Source organism: Saccopteryx leptura, chromosome 1 (genome assembly GCF_036850995.1).
Source record: "Saccopteryx leptura isolate mSacLep1 chromosome 1, mSacLep1_pri_phased_curated, whole genome shotgun sequence".
Taxonomy (NCBI): Eukaryota; Metazoa; Chordata; class Mammalia; order Chiroptera; family Emballonuridae; genus Saccopteryx; species Saccopteryx leptura.
The window spans coordinates 375,941,191-375,953,722 of NC_089503.1; the positions used below are offsets into that span (position 1 = coordinate 375,941,191).

The 12,532-nt window shown below is 56.7% G+C and overlaps 1 protein-coding gene across 1 annotated transcript; it reads right to left on the bottom strand.

The window, feature by feature from the left end:
• Window positions 1-2,873: 2,873 nt before the first annotated feature.
• TMEM151B (transmembrane protein 151B) lies at window positions 2,874-7,938 on the bottom strand. Its single transcript, XM_066359304.1, has 3 exons — window positions 7,644-7,938; window positions 5,021-5,461; window positions 2,874-4,001 (listed from the first exon to the last, which is right to left on the bottom strand). The coding sequence occupies exons 1-3, from the start codon at window positions 7,767-7,769 to the stop codon at window positions 2,874-2,876; spliced, it is 1,695 nt and encodes a 564-aa protein (XP_066215401.1). The 5' UTR covers window positions 7,770-7,938.
• Window positions 7,939-12,532: the final 4,594 nt, after the last annotated feature.

The following is a 12,532-nucleotide window of genomic DNA, read 5'->3' on the forward strand; positions in this document are numbered from 1 at the left end:
CATCCGAAACTTTATTATCCACCGGTTTGATTTGTACAATCTTTGCGCTTGGAAATCCACAACAGAAAGGCCACAGTGTGATGCACCCAATTGACAGAGACCTATCCTCTCCCCAGCCAGGCCCAGCCCACCCCACAAGCCCTTGTCCCCAGCACACATGGAGCTTTCCAGGTGCCCTCCGCAAGTTGCTGTCACCCTGTGGCTGCCCACCCCGGAGCCACACTCACAGAAATCACATCAACGCACAGGGCCACAAGACCCGACTGGTGGACTCAGGCCGGGCCTCATCTCCCATCATCCTCAGGCGGAGGGGCCCCAGAAACTCCAGATTTGTTTTCAAAGGGTGGGTCATGGGCTGCAACCATAGCCTTGGCTTGCCTACTCTCTGGGGACTCCTTCCAACAAGCAGGCGCTGAGCAGAGCACCAAAGGGGCCTAGGAGTGACTGCGCATGTGTGCCTGTCTGGGCAACCTAGTCTATCTGTGCCTGACACCCTCTGACAGTTCTAGAGTGCAAATGTGTAGGTGTGAGGGTGTGTGTGTGTGTGTACATAGCCACAGCTGCTAGCAGAGGTTCTAATTAGAGAAACAAGAACATTCAGTGTAAAGTTTAATTTTAGAGATTAATTAATTTTTCTGGTTTTCCTTTTCCCTGGCAATCAATAAAGCTACCAAGGAAATAGACCAGAGAATTGGTTTCTAAGTCTGTGGGGGGCGGGGGGGGAGCTTAGGCTGTGTGTGTGAGAATACCTAGGCAGAAATGGTAAATACAGGCAAAAATAATAACAATCCACCCCTTACCTCCTCCCAGCTCAGGATCCATCTCCGAAACAAACTGAGGTCAGAGGAGCTGAGTTCCTCCCTCCTTGGAGTCAGGAGGTGGCCAGGCTGCCCCCATATAAGGGCAAGACATCCAGATGCCAGCTGGCCAAGAACTGGGGCCTGAGGCCACAGCTCACCATCTGTACCTCACAGATGTCTGCTTAGAGGAGAGGGCTGCCCCAACCACCAGGCCCCCAAGGAGCACAGACTCAGGGTCCAGGCAGGTTCAGGGCTGGCAGGCAGGTGGGCACCACTGCCCAGGGAATCGTAATGGGCAGCTGTTCCCTCCTGCCCCAGCCTCCCCTTCTCCGGCCTCCTCTCCCTTCCCAATGCAGTCATCTCCACAGGAAAATAAAGCTCAACCACAACGGGCCATCACAGACTGTGGTGTCCCCACAATCTGTGCCTCCCAAGTCCCCTCAGGAGAGGGGGGCAGGGGAGCCAGAGATGTTGCATAGGTGGAGGCCATGCCCTTGGTGGGTCCAGGCCTAGCTGGGCTGGAGGAAGATGCAGAGGCTGCAGGGGGCGGGAAGGGGCTCTGATGGCTCAGGCGAAGTGAGAAGCATCAGGGATGAGCAACGTCAGGCGGCCCAAGGGTTGTCCTCTCCAGCTTGAAATCTGAGCCCAATCCCTAGGCACTAAGTCTGCTAGGAAAACTTTAGCCAGGGGAGTTGGGAGGGCAGGGGGGCTGTACACAGACATGCACACTGAAGCACACCAGGACTAAAGGCAACATCAGAGCTTTGGGGGAGCAGGATGTGGGGCCAGGACCCTGTGGTGATGGCAGAATGCCTTTCAAAGACCCTGGGACACACAGCAGGGCATCTTCGGCTCATGGGATAGGGAAGATGGGAGGGGTTGGGCAAGATGTAGAGAACTCGACTCTGACCCTGCCACTGGCACTGAGGATTTCTCCAACTGGGGCTCGTGACAAGGTCCCCAGCCCTACAAAGGTAATGTGTGGGCCACTCCCCAAAGATACATCCTCCTTTGAAGGTCCTGACACTCCACCCTCCACTGCCCTCTCCTCTGACTCCCATCTGCTTCCAGAGCTCCCCTCTGTCACCGAGGTCTGCCTCCCAATCTCCTCACTCCATCCTCCACCTTGGCCAGCTTTAAGGGATGCGCTCGGAGGAGATAATACCCTGTCTGAAGGTCCTCCCAGAACCCAGGCGAGGAGGCTGGGGACCAGAGGACTGAGACAGGACTGAGGTACACTGCCCTGCCCCCACCCCTGGCAACAGCTCTTCAGAGACAGGGAGAGGAGGGGAGGGGGGGGGAGAGTGACGTCTCTGTGTGAGCTCAGTCTCTCCAGGACCCAGATCCCTGGAGCTAGTGAAATAAACAATGGTGAGAGTGGCAGAAAGGAAACCCCCATCTTTGGGGCACGCGCCAAGAGGACAGCAACCTTTCCACGGTTCTGAGTCTCGGTTTTGAGATGAGGAGCTGACACCTGGCCTGGCCTCAGACCCACTGAATTCATTAGCTGGTTGGAAGCCAGCCCTGCTGTTCACCAAACCACCGCCCCCTCAGTAGAGAGAGGCCCTGGGGAGCCTGGCAGTGGAAGAAGGAAAGCCCCATTTCCCTTCCCCACAGCCTCTGAACCTCAGAGACGAGGCCCACGCGCAGCCCACAGCACAGTCGCACATAACAGTCAGAAGATTGGTTGAAAAGCTGGATGGGAAATCTTAAGTGGTGTGGTGTGGTGTGGTGTGGTGTGTGTGTGTGTGTGTGTGTGTGTGTGTGTGTGTGTGTGTGTGTAGGAAGGGGAGAGATCCTCTTAGGAACTCAAGGGCAGGGCTGAAAGAGAGGATTCTGCCCCGTGGGATTCTCCAGAGACTGCCAACCCTCTCCCACCCATCTGTCTCTTTATATACAGGGAAGGCGGGGGTCTCAGTCCCATGGGGTCTGTCCCGCTCACCCTTGTCTCGCCCCACCCCCGCTGTGCCCAGCACAGCCTTGGTCATCATCGTGACTCCCCCTGCTACAGGCAGGGGGCACAGTCCGGCGAGGGGCAGGAGGGAGGAAGATGGGCCTGTCGCGGGCCATTGGTCACAGTGAGGTCTCCACGCAGGAACCGTGGCGGTGCAGCGGCCGGTGGCTGTGGCCCAGACACCCCTCCTGCCGGTGCACGATGAGAACCGGAAAGTAGAGGGCGTCGTGGTAGGGCGGCGGCGGGCCGGCCTCCTCCTCGTCGTCGTCCTCGTCGTCCCCCATGCTGGCCTGGCTCGATAACCGCGTCTGCTCCGTGGGACAGCTCGCCTCGTTGACGCTCCCGCTCCGGCTGCGCCACAGGCAGCTGCGCCGCGAGCCATAAAGGCGGCCAAGCGAGAAGCGGCTGCCCCCGCAGCCCGGCCCTCCGCCGGGCCCCGGGCCGGCCCGCGGGCTGGCGCAGATGCTCAGGGCGCTGCGCGAGAAGATGGACGAGCTGCTGACAGCGCGCTGGCAGTGCTCGCAGCTGCGCCGGAACGGGGCCACGCCCGCCGCGCCCGGGCCGCCCACCCCGCCGTAGCGGCAGGTGGGCGCGTACCCGCCCGCGGCGCCCCCCGCGCCGCGCGCCGCCAACCCCGCCAAGTCCATGAGCACCGCCTCGGAGTAGCTGGGCACGAGCTGCTGGTTGGAACGGATGTGCCACTCGAGCTCCGTGCTGTCCACCGTGTTGACCCGCGGCAGGCGGTGGGTGAGCGGGGGCAGCAGCTCGTCGCTGGGGCTCAGGCCGCCTCCCGCACTGCTGGCCGAGCCTGGGCCCTCCAGGCCAAAGAGCTTCTCCACGTGGTAGTGCGCGTAGGCCGTGCGGTACTCAGCCAGCACGCGCAGCGGCCACGACAGCGTCAGCAGCGCTGCAGCCCAGAAGGCCGTCGAGCAGGCGTACCACGGCGGCCTGGTCGGGTCCGGGAAGGCCACCATGAACTCGCGGAAATCCACGTTCTTGAGGTGCATGCCCTCGCGTGCCTCCATGTAGTCGTCCAGGCCCTCGTTCTCGGCGAAGAAGCGCGCGCGCTGGCACAGATATGCGTTCTCGGCCTCCACGCTGGCGAAACTGAAGCACTTGGTGAAGCGCAGCCGCGTGGCTGGCGCGCCCTCCAGCCCCACCAGCGCCTTGGACACGTCGCGGACACCGCAGCGCGCGTAGTCGAACTCAGCCTCCGCCACGTGCGTGTTGACTCGTTCATGGTAGACCTGCGGCGTCAGGGAAGGAGTCTGCTCACCCTCGTCTGCCCTACTGCGGATTTTGTGGCCTGGTCAGACCCTAAGCCGATCCAGGTTTTGATCCCGGTTGGAGCAGGGTAGGATTTTCTAATCTGGTTCATGGAGAAACTGAGGCCCTCAGCTTAATCAGTGAGTTAGAGATGAGAGCAGGAGTCGACCTCATCCCTACCTGTGTGCATTCTAATTTTAATTAAACCCTGCTTTTTCTAGGGGTCATACCCTGGCCACGAACTGCTCCTCCAGCTTGTCTGCTGCTTTTGCCCCTGCTTCCAGTGTTCCACACTGCCCTTTCATCACCACAGCCTGCCCGTCTTCCCTTTTCCAAGTATGTTTTCAAATGGGCCCTCCAGGGGAGCTCCCTGTTGAAGGCCTTTGTCTCTGGTCTCCTTGTTCCCATCTTGGCTGTTACCCAGTCTTCCTCCTGATTCTTAAGGCCCCAGGCTTCTGTTTAATCATCCCAGTACGGAGAGGGAGGTCACACTCATCTGGGAAAATCTCCTCCTCTTCCTCTAGGGCTTTTAATATGTATAATCTTGGAGGGTCCAGGAAGTGCCGATTGACCATCCCTACCACTGCCACTCTCCATGTGGACTCCCACAATTAAGCACTAAACAGTAGAATCCCTGGAGCCAGGTTGCCTGGGTTCAAATCCCAGCTCCCTCACATACTAGCTGTTTGACTTAGGCCAAGTGACTTAACTTCTGCAAGCCTCAATTTCTTCATCTGTAAAATGGGGATAAGAGCTACCTGCTTCATCGAGTTATTATGAGGGTTAAGTAAATGATTTGATGTTTGTAGAATACTTATAGCAGCCTGCCTGCTGGTGTTTGATGTTATTATTGTGGTGGTTGTTAACTGTCCTGTTGCAGTGCCCACAAGAGCTCACTGCGGCCTCTGCTCCTCCCCCTGGGGACTGTCAGGCAGGATTGGAGCAGATGTGCACCCCACCTCCCAACTGGACTGGCCCGTGCTCCCCTCCGGGTCCTCACCTGGGTGGTGGTGTAGGCGTCCCCGTTGCGGTATCGGGTGACTTGGCGGGTGCGGCGAACATAGTGGTAGCTGATGGCCTTCCACCAAATGCAGGGCGTGGCCTGCTGCATGCGGCCTACGCGCTCCCGAACACTGCTCACATCCACACGGTGCTGCAGCTCATGGCGGGCTTGGCAGTGCCAGCACTCCACCAGATAGACGGCATACAGCATGAGCAGAAAGGCCAGGGGAATGTAGACATAGCCGTTGGAGCAGGGGCTGTCATGGTACATGAGGCTGTTGCCCTGGTAGGCGCTGCTGAAGGTGAGGCGGGTCACCGTGGTGACATGGCACCAGGCCACGGCCCCCAGGCAGCCGTACATGAGCAGGGAGAGCAGCAGGCACTTCCAATGGGACTCACGGCAGAGGGACTTGGTGAAAGAGGGCTGGATGGGACGCTGCTGCTCAGAGGGACAGGAAGAGGGTCCAAGGTGAAAGGGAAGTGAGACAGAGGCAGGACCCAGGACAGAGGTGGATGCGGGGAAAAGGGGCAGAGGCCAGCCAGCACCAGTTGACAGGCAGAGACAGACAGGGATGTGGAGAGAACATGTAAGACCGGGAGGGGTGCCAAAGACCAGAGATAAATACAGAAGTGACCCAGAGTGAGCCGTGGGGACAGGAAAAGGGCCCGGAATGCCAGAACAAGGAAGTGCAAACAGACATCCCAAAGCAAAAGAGAAGGATCAGCACCAGAGAGGGACCGAGGAGGCCCAGGGGGCAAAGACACAGATGGATAGGATGGCACCCAGAGAAACAGCCCAAGGATGGCAACAGACGCAAGATGGCAATGAAACAGAGAGTGTGGATGGGGAAGACAGGGGAAGACAGACAGGCATCAGCAAAGGCATCCCCAGCCCAGACCCCTTCCAGGTGTTCCATTGACGTCACCTTCCCAATTAACAGGTGGGGCCCTTACTGCAGGCTCTTTCAGTCCTACATTCTGGAGAAACCACTCCTCTCTGACCCTTCCATTGCCACGTCCCTCACAATTAGCCCATACCTCCTCTGGAGGGGGCCCCCAGGAAACCGCAGGCCCTGTCTCTTTCCCCATGTTCTGTACCCCAGGCCCCCTGTGAGTCTCCCTCCTGCACCTTAACATCCTTCCCCTGTTCCAAGATGGGAGGGAGGAAACTGGTGTTCCTGAGCAGAAGGCAGCCCTGGAGGAGAGCTGTAGAAAGGCAGAGGCATGTGGCTGGGGAGAGGGGATGTAGGACGGGCTTGGAAGGTACGAAAGAAGACGTTTGCAGCCCAGTCATTTGTCAAGGGAGAATGATTTTTGGTGCTCTCCCAGGGCCTGTTATCCTCTTAAAGCACTTGGCGCGTCCTGTCCCACGGTCGCCTCAGTGACTTGTTTACATGTCTGGGTCTGTCACTAGACTGGGTGTTCCTGAGGGCAGGGCCCCATCTCTTTACACCCTGGCTGCCTACGATGGTGCTGGCCCCCAATAGTCACTTAATAGGTGGGTATTGAATTGGATTTCTGGTGGTGCTTGGGCTTTCCCACTCCTCTTCCGTGCTGTGTAGCTTTAGGGACCTAACACACACCCTCCTGCTGAGATCCTGATTTATTCCTTCAGTTCCCCTGGAGGTTAGCCAGGGGAAGGGACAAAAGGATAGAAAAGAAGGGGACAGTAACAGGCAGTGGGCCCTGGACCTAGTGTGAAATCAAAGGAAAGTCTGGAAGTGTGGAGGGGTAGGTGGGCTAGGAAACACCACACAGCATAAACAAACCAGATTAGGGTCCATGAGCCTTTCAGGGAGCCTTCTCCTTGGGGTGGGGGGTGTATTCATGCATCTCCCTGGGTGTGCGCTTGTCCCAATGAGAGCACATCTGAGAGGGACTCTACCTGCAGGCCCATCCGCCTGTGTGCTTCTGCCCTAGTGCAGTGTGTGTGTGTCTGCACGGGTGTGTATGGGAGACGGGGGTGCTCCTGGTACTTTCTTCAGTCTCTTTGTCTCCAGGTTCAGAGGACGGTATCCTTAGTACCAGCACTCTGAAGGATTCCTGGGCTCAGGTCCCCCTGGCCGGGGGTCTGCATGGGATGGACATTGAGAGAGAGAGAGGTGCACCCCCCCCACACACACACACACACATACACACTCCCAGTGACGGGGTGGGGGCTGCGGGGTGGGATGTGGGGGTAAGTGGGTGTCGCCTCTCTACACATTTGACCTTCTCAGGACCCCAGCTCAGGTAACACCACCCTTTTCCCCTGGTACTCGACTGCCTCTGTAGCCCCTACAAGTCGCTCTTCCCGGCCTTCAAGATAGCATCCCCTCGGTGATATAGGATCCCGGCCACTCTCCCCACCCGGATCCGCCCGGGGTCCGCGAGGCTCCGCCCCCAGGCCCCTCCTCCTGCCCAGGACCCCCGAGCCCCGCCCCCGGCGCGGCCCCTTCCTCGCCACGGCGGACAGCTCCCGCCGCCGGGTGGGGACAGCGGCGCGAGACTGCGGCTGCAGCGGCCGGCTCGGGGTGCGGGGCGCCGGCCGCGCTGCGGCGGAACCGGCGGGGGCCGCGCACAGCGGGGGATGCGGGGCCCGCCTGCAGCCGCGCCGGGGAAGGGGCCTCTCTGGCTCTTACCTCCTCTCGGGCGGGACCCTCGTCCGCCGCCACCGCTGTCGTGGGCTCCTCCGGGACCCCGGGGCCGCCACCGCCGCCGCCGCCGCCGCCGGCGCTCTCTCCCGCGGCCGAGCCAGGGGGGGACATGGCGTAGAGGGGGCGCGTCGAGCTCAGGGCCTCCCGGGGGGCTGCCGGGGGCCCGGGGCATCCTGCGCGGGCCCTGGGAAGGGGGCGGGAGGGGCGGGGCCCTCGCTGCTCCCCACCCCCCGCACGGGGGGAGGGGACCTGTAAAGGGCACCGGGGGTAAGGGGCTAGGGGCTCGGGGTGGGGGAGCGGGCTGGGGGCCGGGCTGGGGGGGCCGGGGCCGGGGGCGGGTGTCACCTTGAGGCCCGCGCGGCGCCGCTCCGCCTCCCACCCGCTCCCGCCGCCGCCTTTTGTCTGAGCCGAGCTGAAGCCAGCGCGCCCCCCCTCTTCCTCCCAACGCCGGAGCCCCGCCCCCAGCCCCCCAAACTCCGCCTTCCCCAAGCCTACCTAATAACCACCCCCCAAAGAGGAGAAGCAACAGGGGCTCCCCGCATCCCTTTCCCACTCCTAGCCCTGTTAACCGCATACACACACCACCACCACCTCCACCTCCACCACCATCCTAGGAAGATCTATGAAATTGAGTCTCAAAACCCTAGGAAGATCCTTATTCCCAGTTGGTTGGAATTAAGGCAGGAGCCAGATTTAAGAGGCCGGACCAAATGAACCTGGGTGTAATAGGGCAAAAGAGAAAGGATTGGAGCTATGTGTGAGAAAGGCAGAGAAGGGGACATTGGAACCAACCTTCCGGGACCATCTTCCTTCCCTAGAAGCACAGCCCCAGAGAAGCGAAGAAGTGTGTACATTGCCCTATGCTGGAGATCAGGAAACCGGAGTTCTGATTCTCAATCCTGGCTTTTCTATTAACAAATTGTGTGAGCTTGGGCAAATGCCTTTCCTTCTCTGAGCCTTAGTTTCTTCATCTGTGCAGTGAGAAAAATACTGGACAATCTCTAAGGCTCTGGCTTTCTCTGGGTGTAGGAGGCAAAACCACAGACCCTAGGCTAGGCTGAGTGACTGCGGGTAGCCTACCCCTTAAAGCCATCCACCTGATTGCTTTTCCCAGCCACACCTAAGGAAGAAAACTGACATTCATCCATTTCTGTATGCATCCATTCAATAAACAAGTATTAGGTACCTACTGTGTGCCAGTTCAGAAATGAAACACACAGGGTCCTACCCTCAAGAAGCACAGTCTAATGGGGAGGGGGACATGGAAATCAATCATAATAGGATAGGATAAAAGCTATGCAATGTCAATCTGTGGGCAGTCACTGCGGAATCCTACTATGTGTCATGTGCGTTGTTGGAGTCTTTGATATATAGTAACTGTTTCCCCCTTTACCCTTTAGAAACTGAGACAGAGGGAAGGTAAGTTACTCAAGGAGACCTGCCAATACTCAGAGAGCTAGTCTTAGAATCCAGATCTTCCCCACTCAAAAGTCCATGGGGATATTTGGGAGTAGGAAGTTAGCTTAAGGCAAAGCTTCGGTAGATACCTGACCTTCGGGGACAGGGGACAAGCACACTGATTTGCTGGAATGGTTCTGCCCTTAGCTGGGGCAGAAGGGCCACTGCTTCCACACTCCGCACACTCACCCCCGACTCCTGGTCCTGCCTCCATTTTCCTACTGTTCCCTTACCAGGCGAGGTAAAGGTGACTCCCTGTCTGCCAATGACTTCAGAACTATCCAGTCTGCATGATCCTCCCAGCCCGGTGAGTCCTTCCTCCTGCCCAAACTGGGGAAGGACTCGTTCCTGGAGCGGCAGGGGTTCTCTCTCCCTCCTGTGGCAGAGGAGGCATCTCACTTGGTGGCTCATTCCAATGTCCCCCACTCAGGGTTTTTGGAAAGTCCTGCCTCAGAGCTAACTCCAACCCTTCTACTTCTGGTTTCATCCCCTTCCACCTAGTTCAGTCCTCGCTGCAGACAGGGAGCAGAGGTCCTAACCCTGCCCTTGCCTAACTCAGTTAAAAATCCTCACATGCCCCACTTAGTTGTTATAATCTTCCTCCTGTCCCCCACCCCTACAGCCTTCCCTTTCTCGCTCCAGGGGGCTTTGGGAGAGAGATAGCACAACTCCTCTGGCCAACCCCAGAGCTCCCGAGAGATACAAGAGCAATCCCCACCCTCTCCATTCGCACATATCACCCTTCCTTGAAAGCCCAGGGAAAGGAGGGATGAAGGGAGGGGGCTTGGAAGGAGCCAGCTGACCAGCTAGTCACCATGGCAACAGGCCTGCTTCCAGAAGATGAGCCCCTGGCTAGGGTGGGTGGAGGCTGGGAGTGGGAGAATCACTAAGAGAACTAGAAAATACCATCAGAGAGAGAAAGAGAGAGAGAGAGAGAAGAGGATCGGAGGGTCCCCGCCTCAGATTCAGGGCCCTGACCACACTGTGGCCTGAGTCAAAGTCCCCTGGCCATCTTTCCAGATGATATTGCATGGTCCCTCTCCCCATTCCTGAAGTTTCCTTAGAAAAGCTTCCTGTCAGAGTGTAGGCTAGGTGCGGGAAGCTGTGAGCAACTCAATGCTGACCTCATGTGGCCAGAAAGGGGGCTGCCCAACACCTGTTATGGTTCAGAGCCAGACATGGGGCTGGATGGGAGTAGGTTTTTCCTTAAATTCAACCTCTGTATGAATGAGTGGTGGGGTCACTGCACATTCCTGAGTTCTTGAGTCTTGCAAAAAGCTCAGATGCCCCAAACCCTTAGGTCTTCATAAAGGAAGAAAATTTTACTAAAAAAAATTTTAATTTTGAATTAGGAGCAGGAGAACCTGGCTCTAAACTTTGACCTTAGGAAAATCAACTCGCATCTCTTAGCCTCAGCTTACCAACTTTAAAATGGGGAGAGTGCGCCTGATCTGTGGTGGCACAGTGGATAAAGCGTCCACTTGGAAATGCTGAGGTTGCCGGTTCGAAGCCCTGGGCTTGCCTGGTCAAGGCACATGTGGGAGTTGATGCTTCCAGCTCCTCCCCTCATCTCTCTCTGTCTCTCCTCTCTCTCTCCCTGTCTCTCCCTCTCCTCTCTAAAATGAATAAATAAATAAAAAAAATTTTTAAATGGGGAGAGTGCAAGACTGAAGCCAAGCAGTCTGGGTCTGGAGTTTGTGTGACAGTCCTTTATTTTCCAGTCACTTCTGAGGATGGGAGAGTAGTAGCGTGTCAGGGGAGGAAGTTGAAAACATCTGAAATCACACTGACCACAAGGGAAGTAGATGCCTCAATTTCCTTGGGCTTTTCCCTCATGGCTTCTTACTGCCTCATGCTCAACACATCCTCCCTCTCTGGTCTCCAAGGGGCTGAAGAGCAGTAAGTCATCTCCTCCCGTCTTCCCTCCCCACTTCTCTATACTAACCCCGTCCTGCCAAACACTAGGCACTTCTCTTCTCCCCAGACCTCTTCCCTTCCTATTTACAGCTCAAATGGAAACTTTCCTGGCCCACTGAGTAGTTGGCCTCACCATGTACCTCCACAGCACCCTGTTCTCACTCCTGTCTTAGCACAATCACTGTGTTGTAATTGCCAGGAGTTTTTTGACGGTTGGGACCATGGGACATTTTTGGTGGTGGTGGGGTTCGTGGTTAGTGGATATTACTGTTACTATGATACTCAGTTTTGCTTCCAGCAGAGAGAACAATCATACATGTAGGAGAAGCTCCGTACGTTTGTTAAATAGATGAATAAAATGGGGTTGCATCGGGAGGGCAGTGGGGAAGCTGGTTAGTAGCTATCGACACCCACTCTAGCGTTCTTCCCCCAATGCCAGAGACAGAAGAAGATGCTCTCTCAGGGATGATCTTCTAAAGGCATTGCTGGCCCATGATTGATGGCACTTAGGGTAGGGGGTAAATAATAAAACACTGGTTTGGGGCTCACCATGTGGGTGGGGTTTGCCTATGGCCTCCCTGGGCCCAGGGAAAGCAGGAATGGGGAAGGAGGAAAGATGTGTTGGCATTGGGGCTGGGGCTGGGGTGGTTACCTCAGCAGAGTGTGGCCCAGTGTGTCTGGGGCCTCCCCTTCCTGGCCCCACCATGAATATGAGGATGACAGATGGAGGTATTGAAATATTGTAACCCTCAAGGCCAATGTTTCACCCCTGTGAATAATGATCACTCTGGTTTTTGCTTTTGCTTTTTTTTTTTTTTTTTTACAGAGACAGAGTCAGAGACGGGGATAGACAGACAGCAGGAACAGAGAGATGAGAAGCATCAATCATCAGTTTTTTGTTGCGCATTGCGACACCTTAGTTGTTCATTGACTGCTTTCTCACATGTGTCTTGACCGCGGGCCTTCAGCAGACCGAGTAACCCCTTGCTGGAGCCAGCGACCTTAGGTCCAAGCTGGTGAGCTTTTTGTTCAAGCTGGCAACCTGGAGTCTCAAACCTGGGTCCTCGGCATCCCAGTCCGACGCTCTATCCACTGCGCCACCGCCTGGTCAGGCTGCTTTTGCTTTTCTTTTTTCTTTTCTTTTCTTTTCTTTCTTTCTTTCTTTCTTTCTTTCTTTCTTTTGAGAGAGAGAGAGAGAGAAAGAAAGAGAGAAGAAAGGGGGCAGAGAGAAGCATCTACTCGTTACTCCACTTAGTTGTGGAGCAACCCATATGTGCCTTAACCAGAGATTGAACCAGCAACCCGTAGCTCAAGCCAGCAACCTCAAGCTCAGCCAGCAACCTTGGGTTTGAGTTCACAACCCCAGGCTCAAACCAGTGACCTCAGGTTTTGAACTGGTGACCTCACCACTCTAGGTCGAGGCTCTATCCACTGTGTCACCACCAGTCAGGCGATCAATCTGCTTTTTGATTTTTACTAATTATGTATATTTTTTAAGA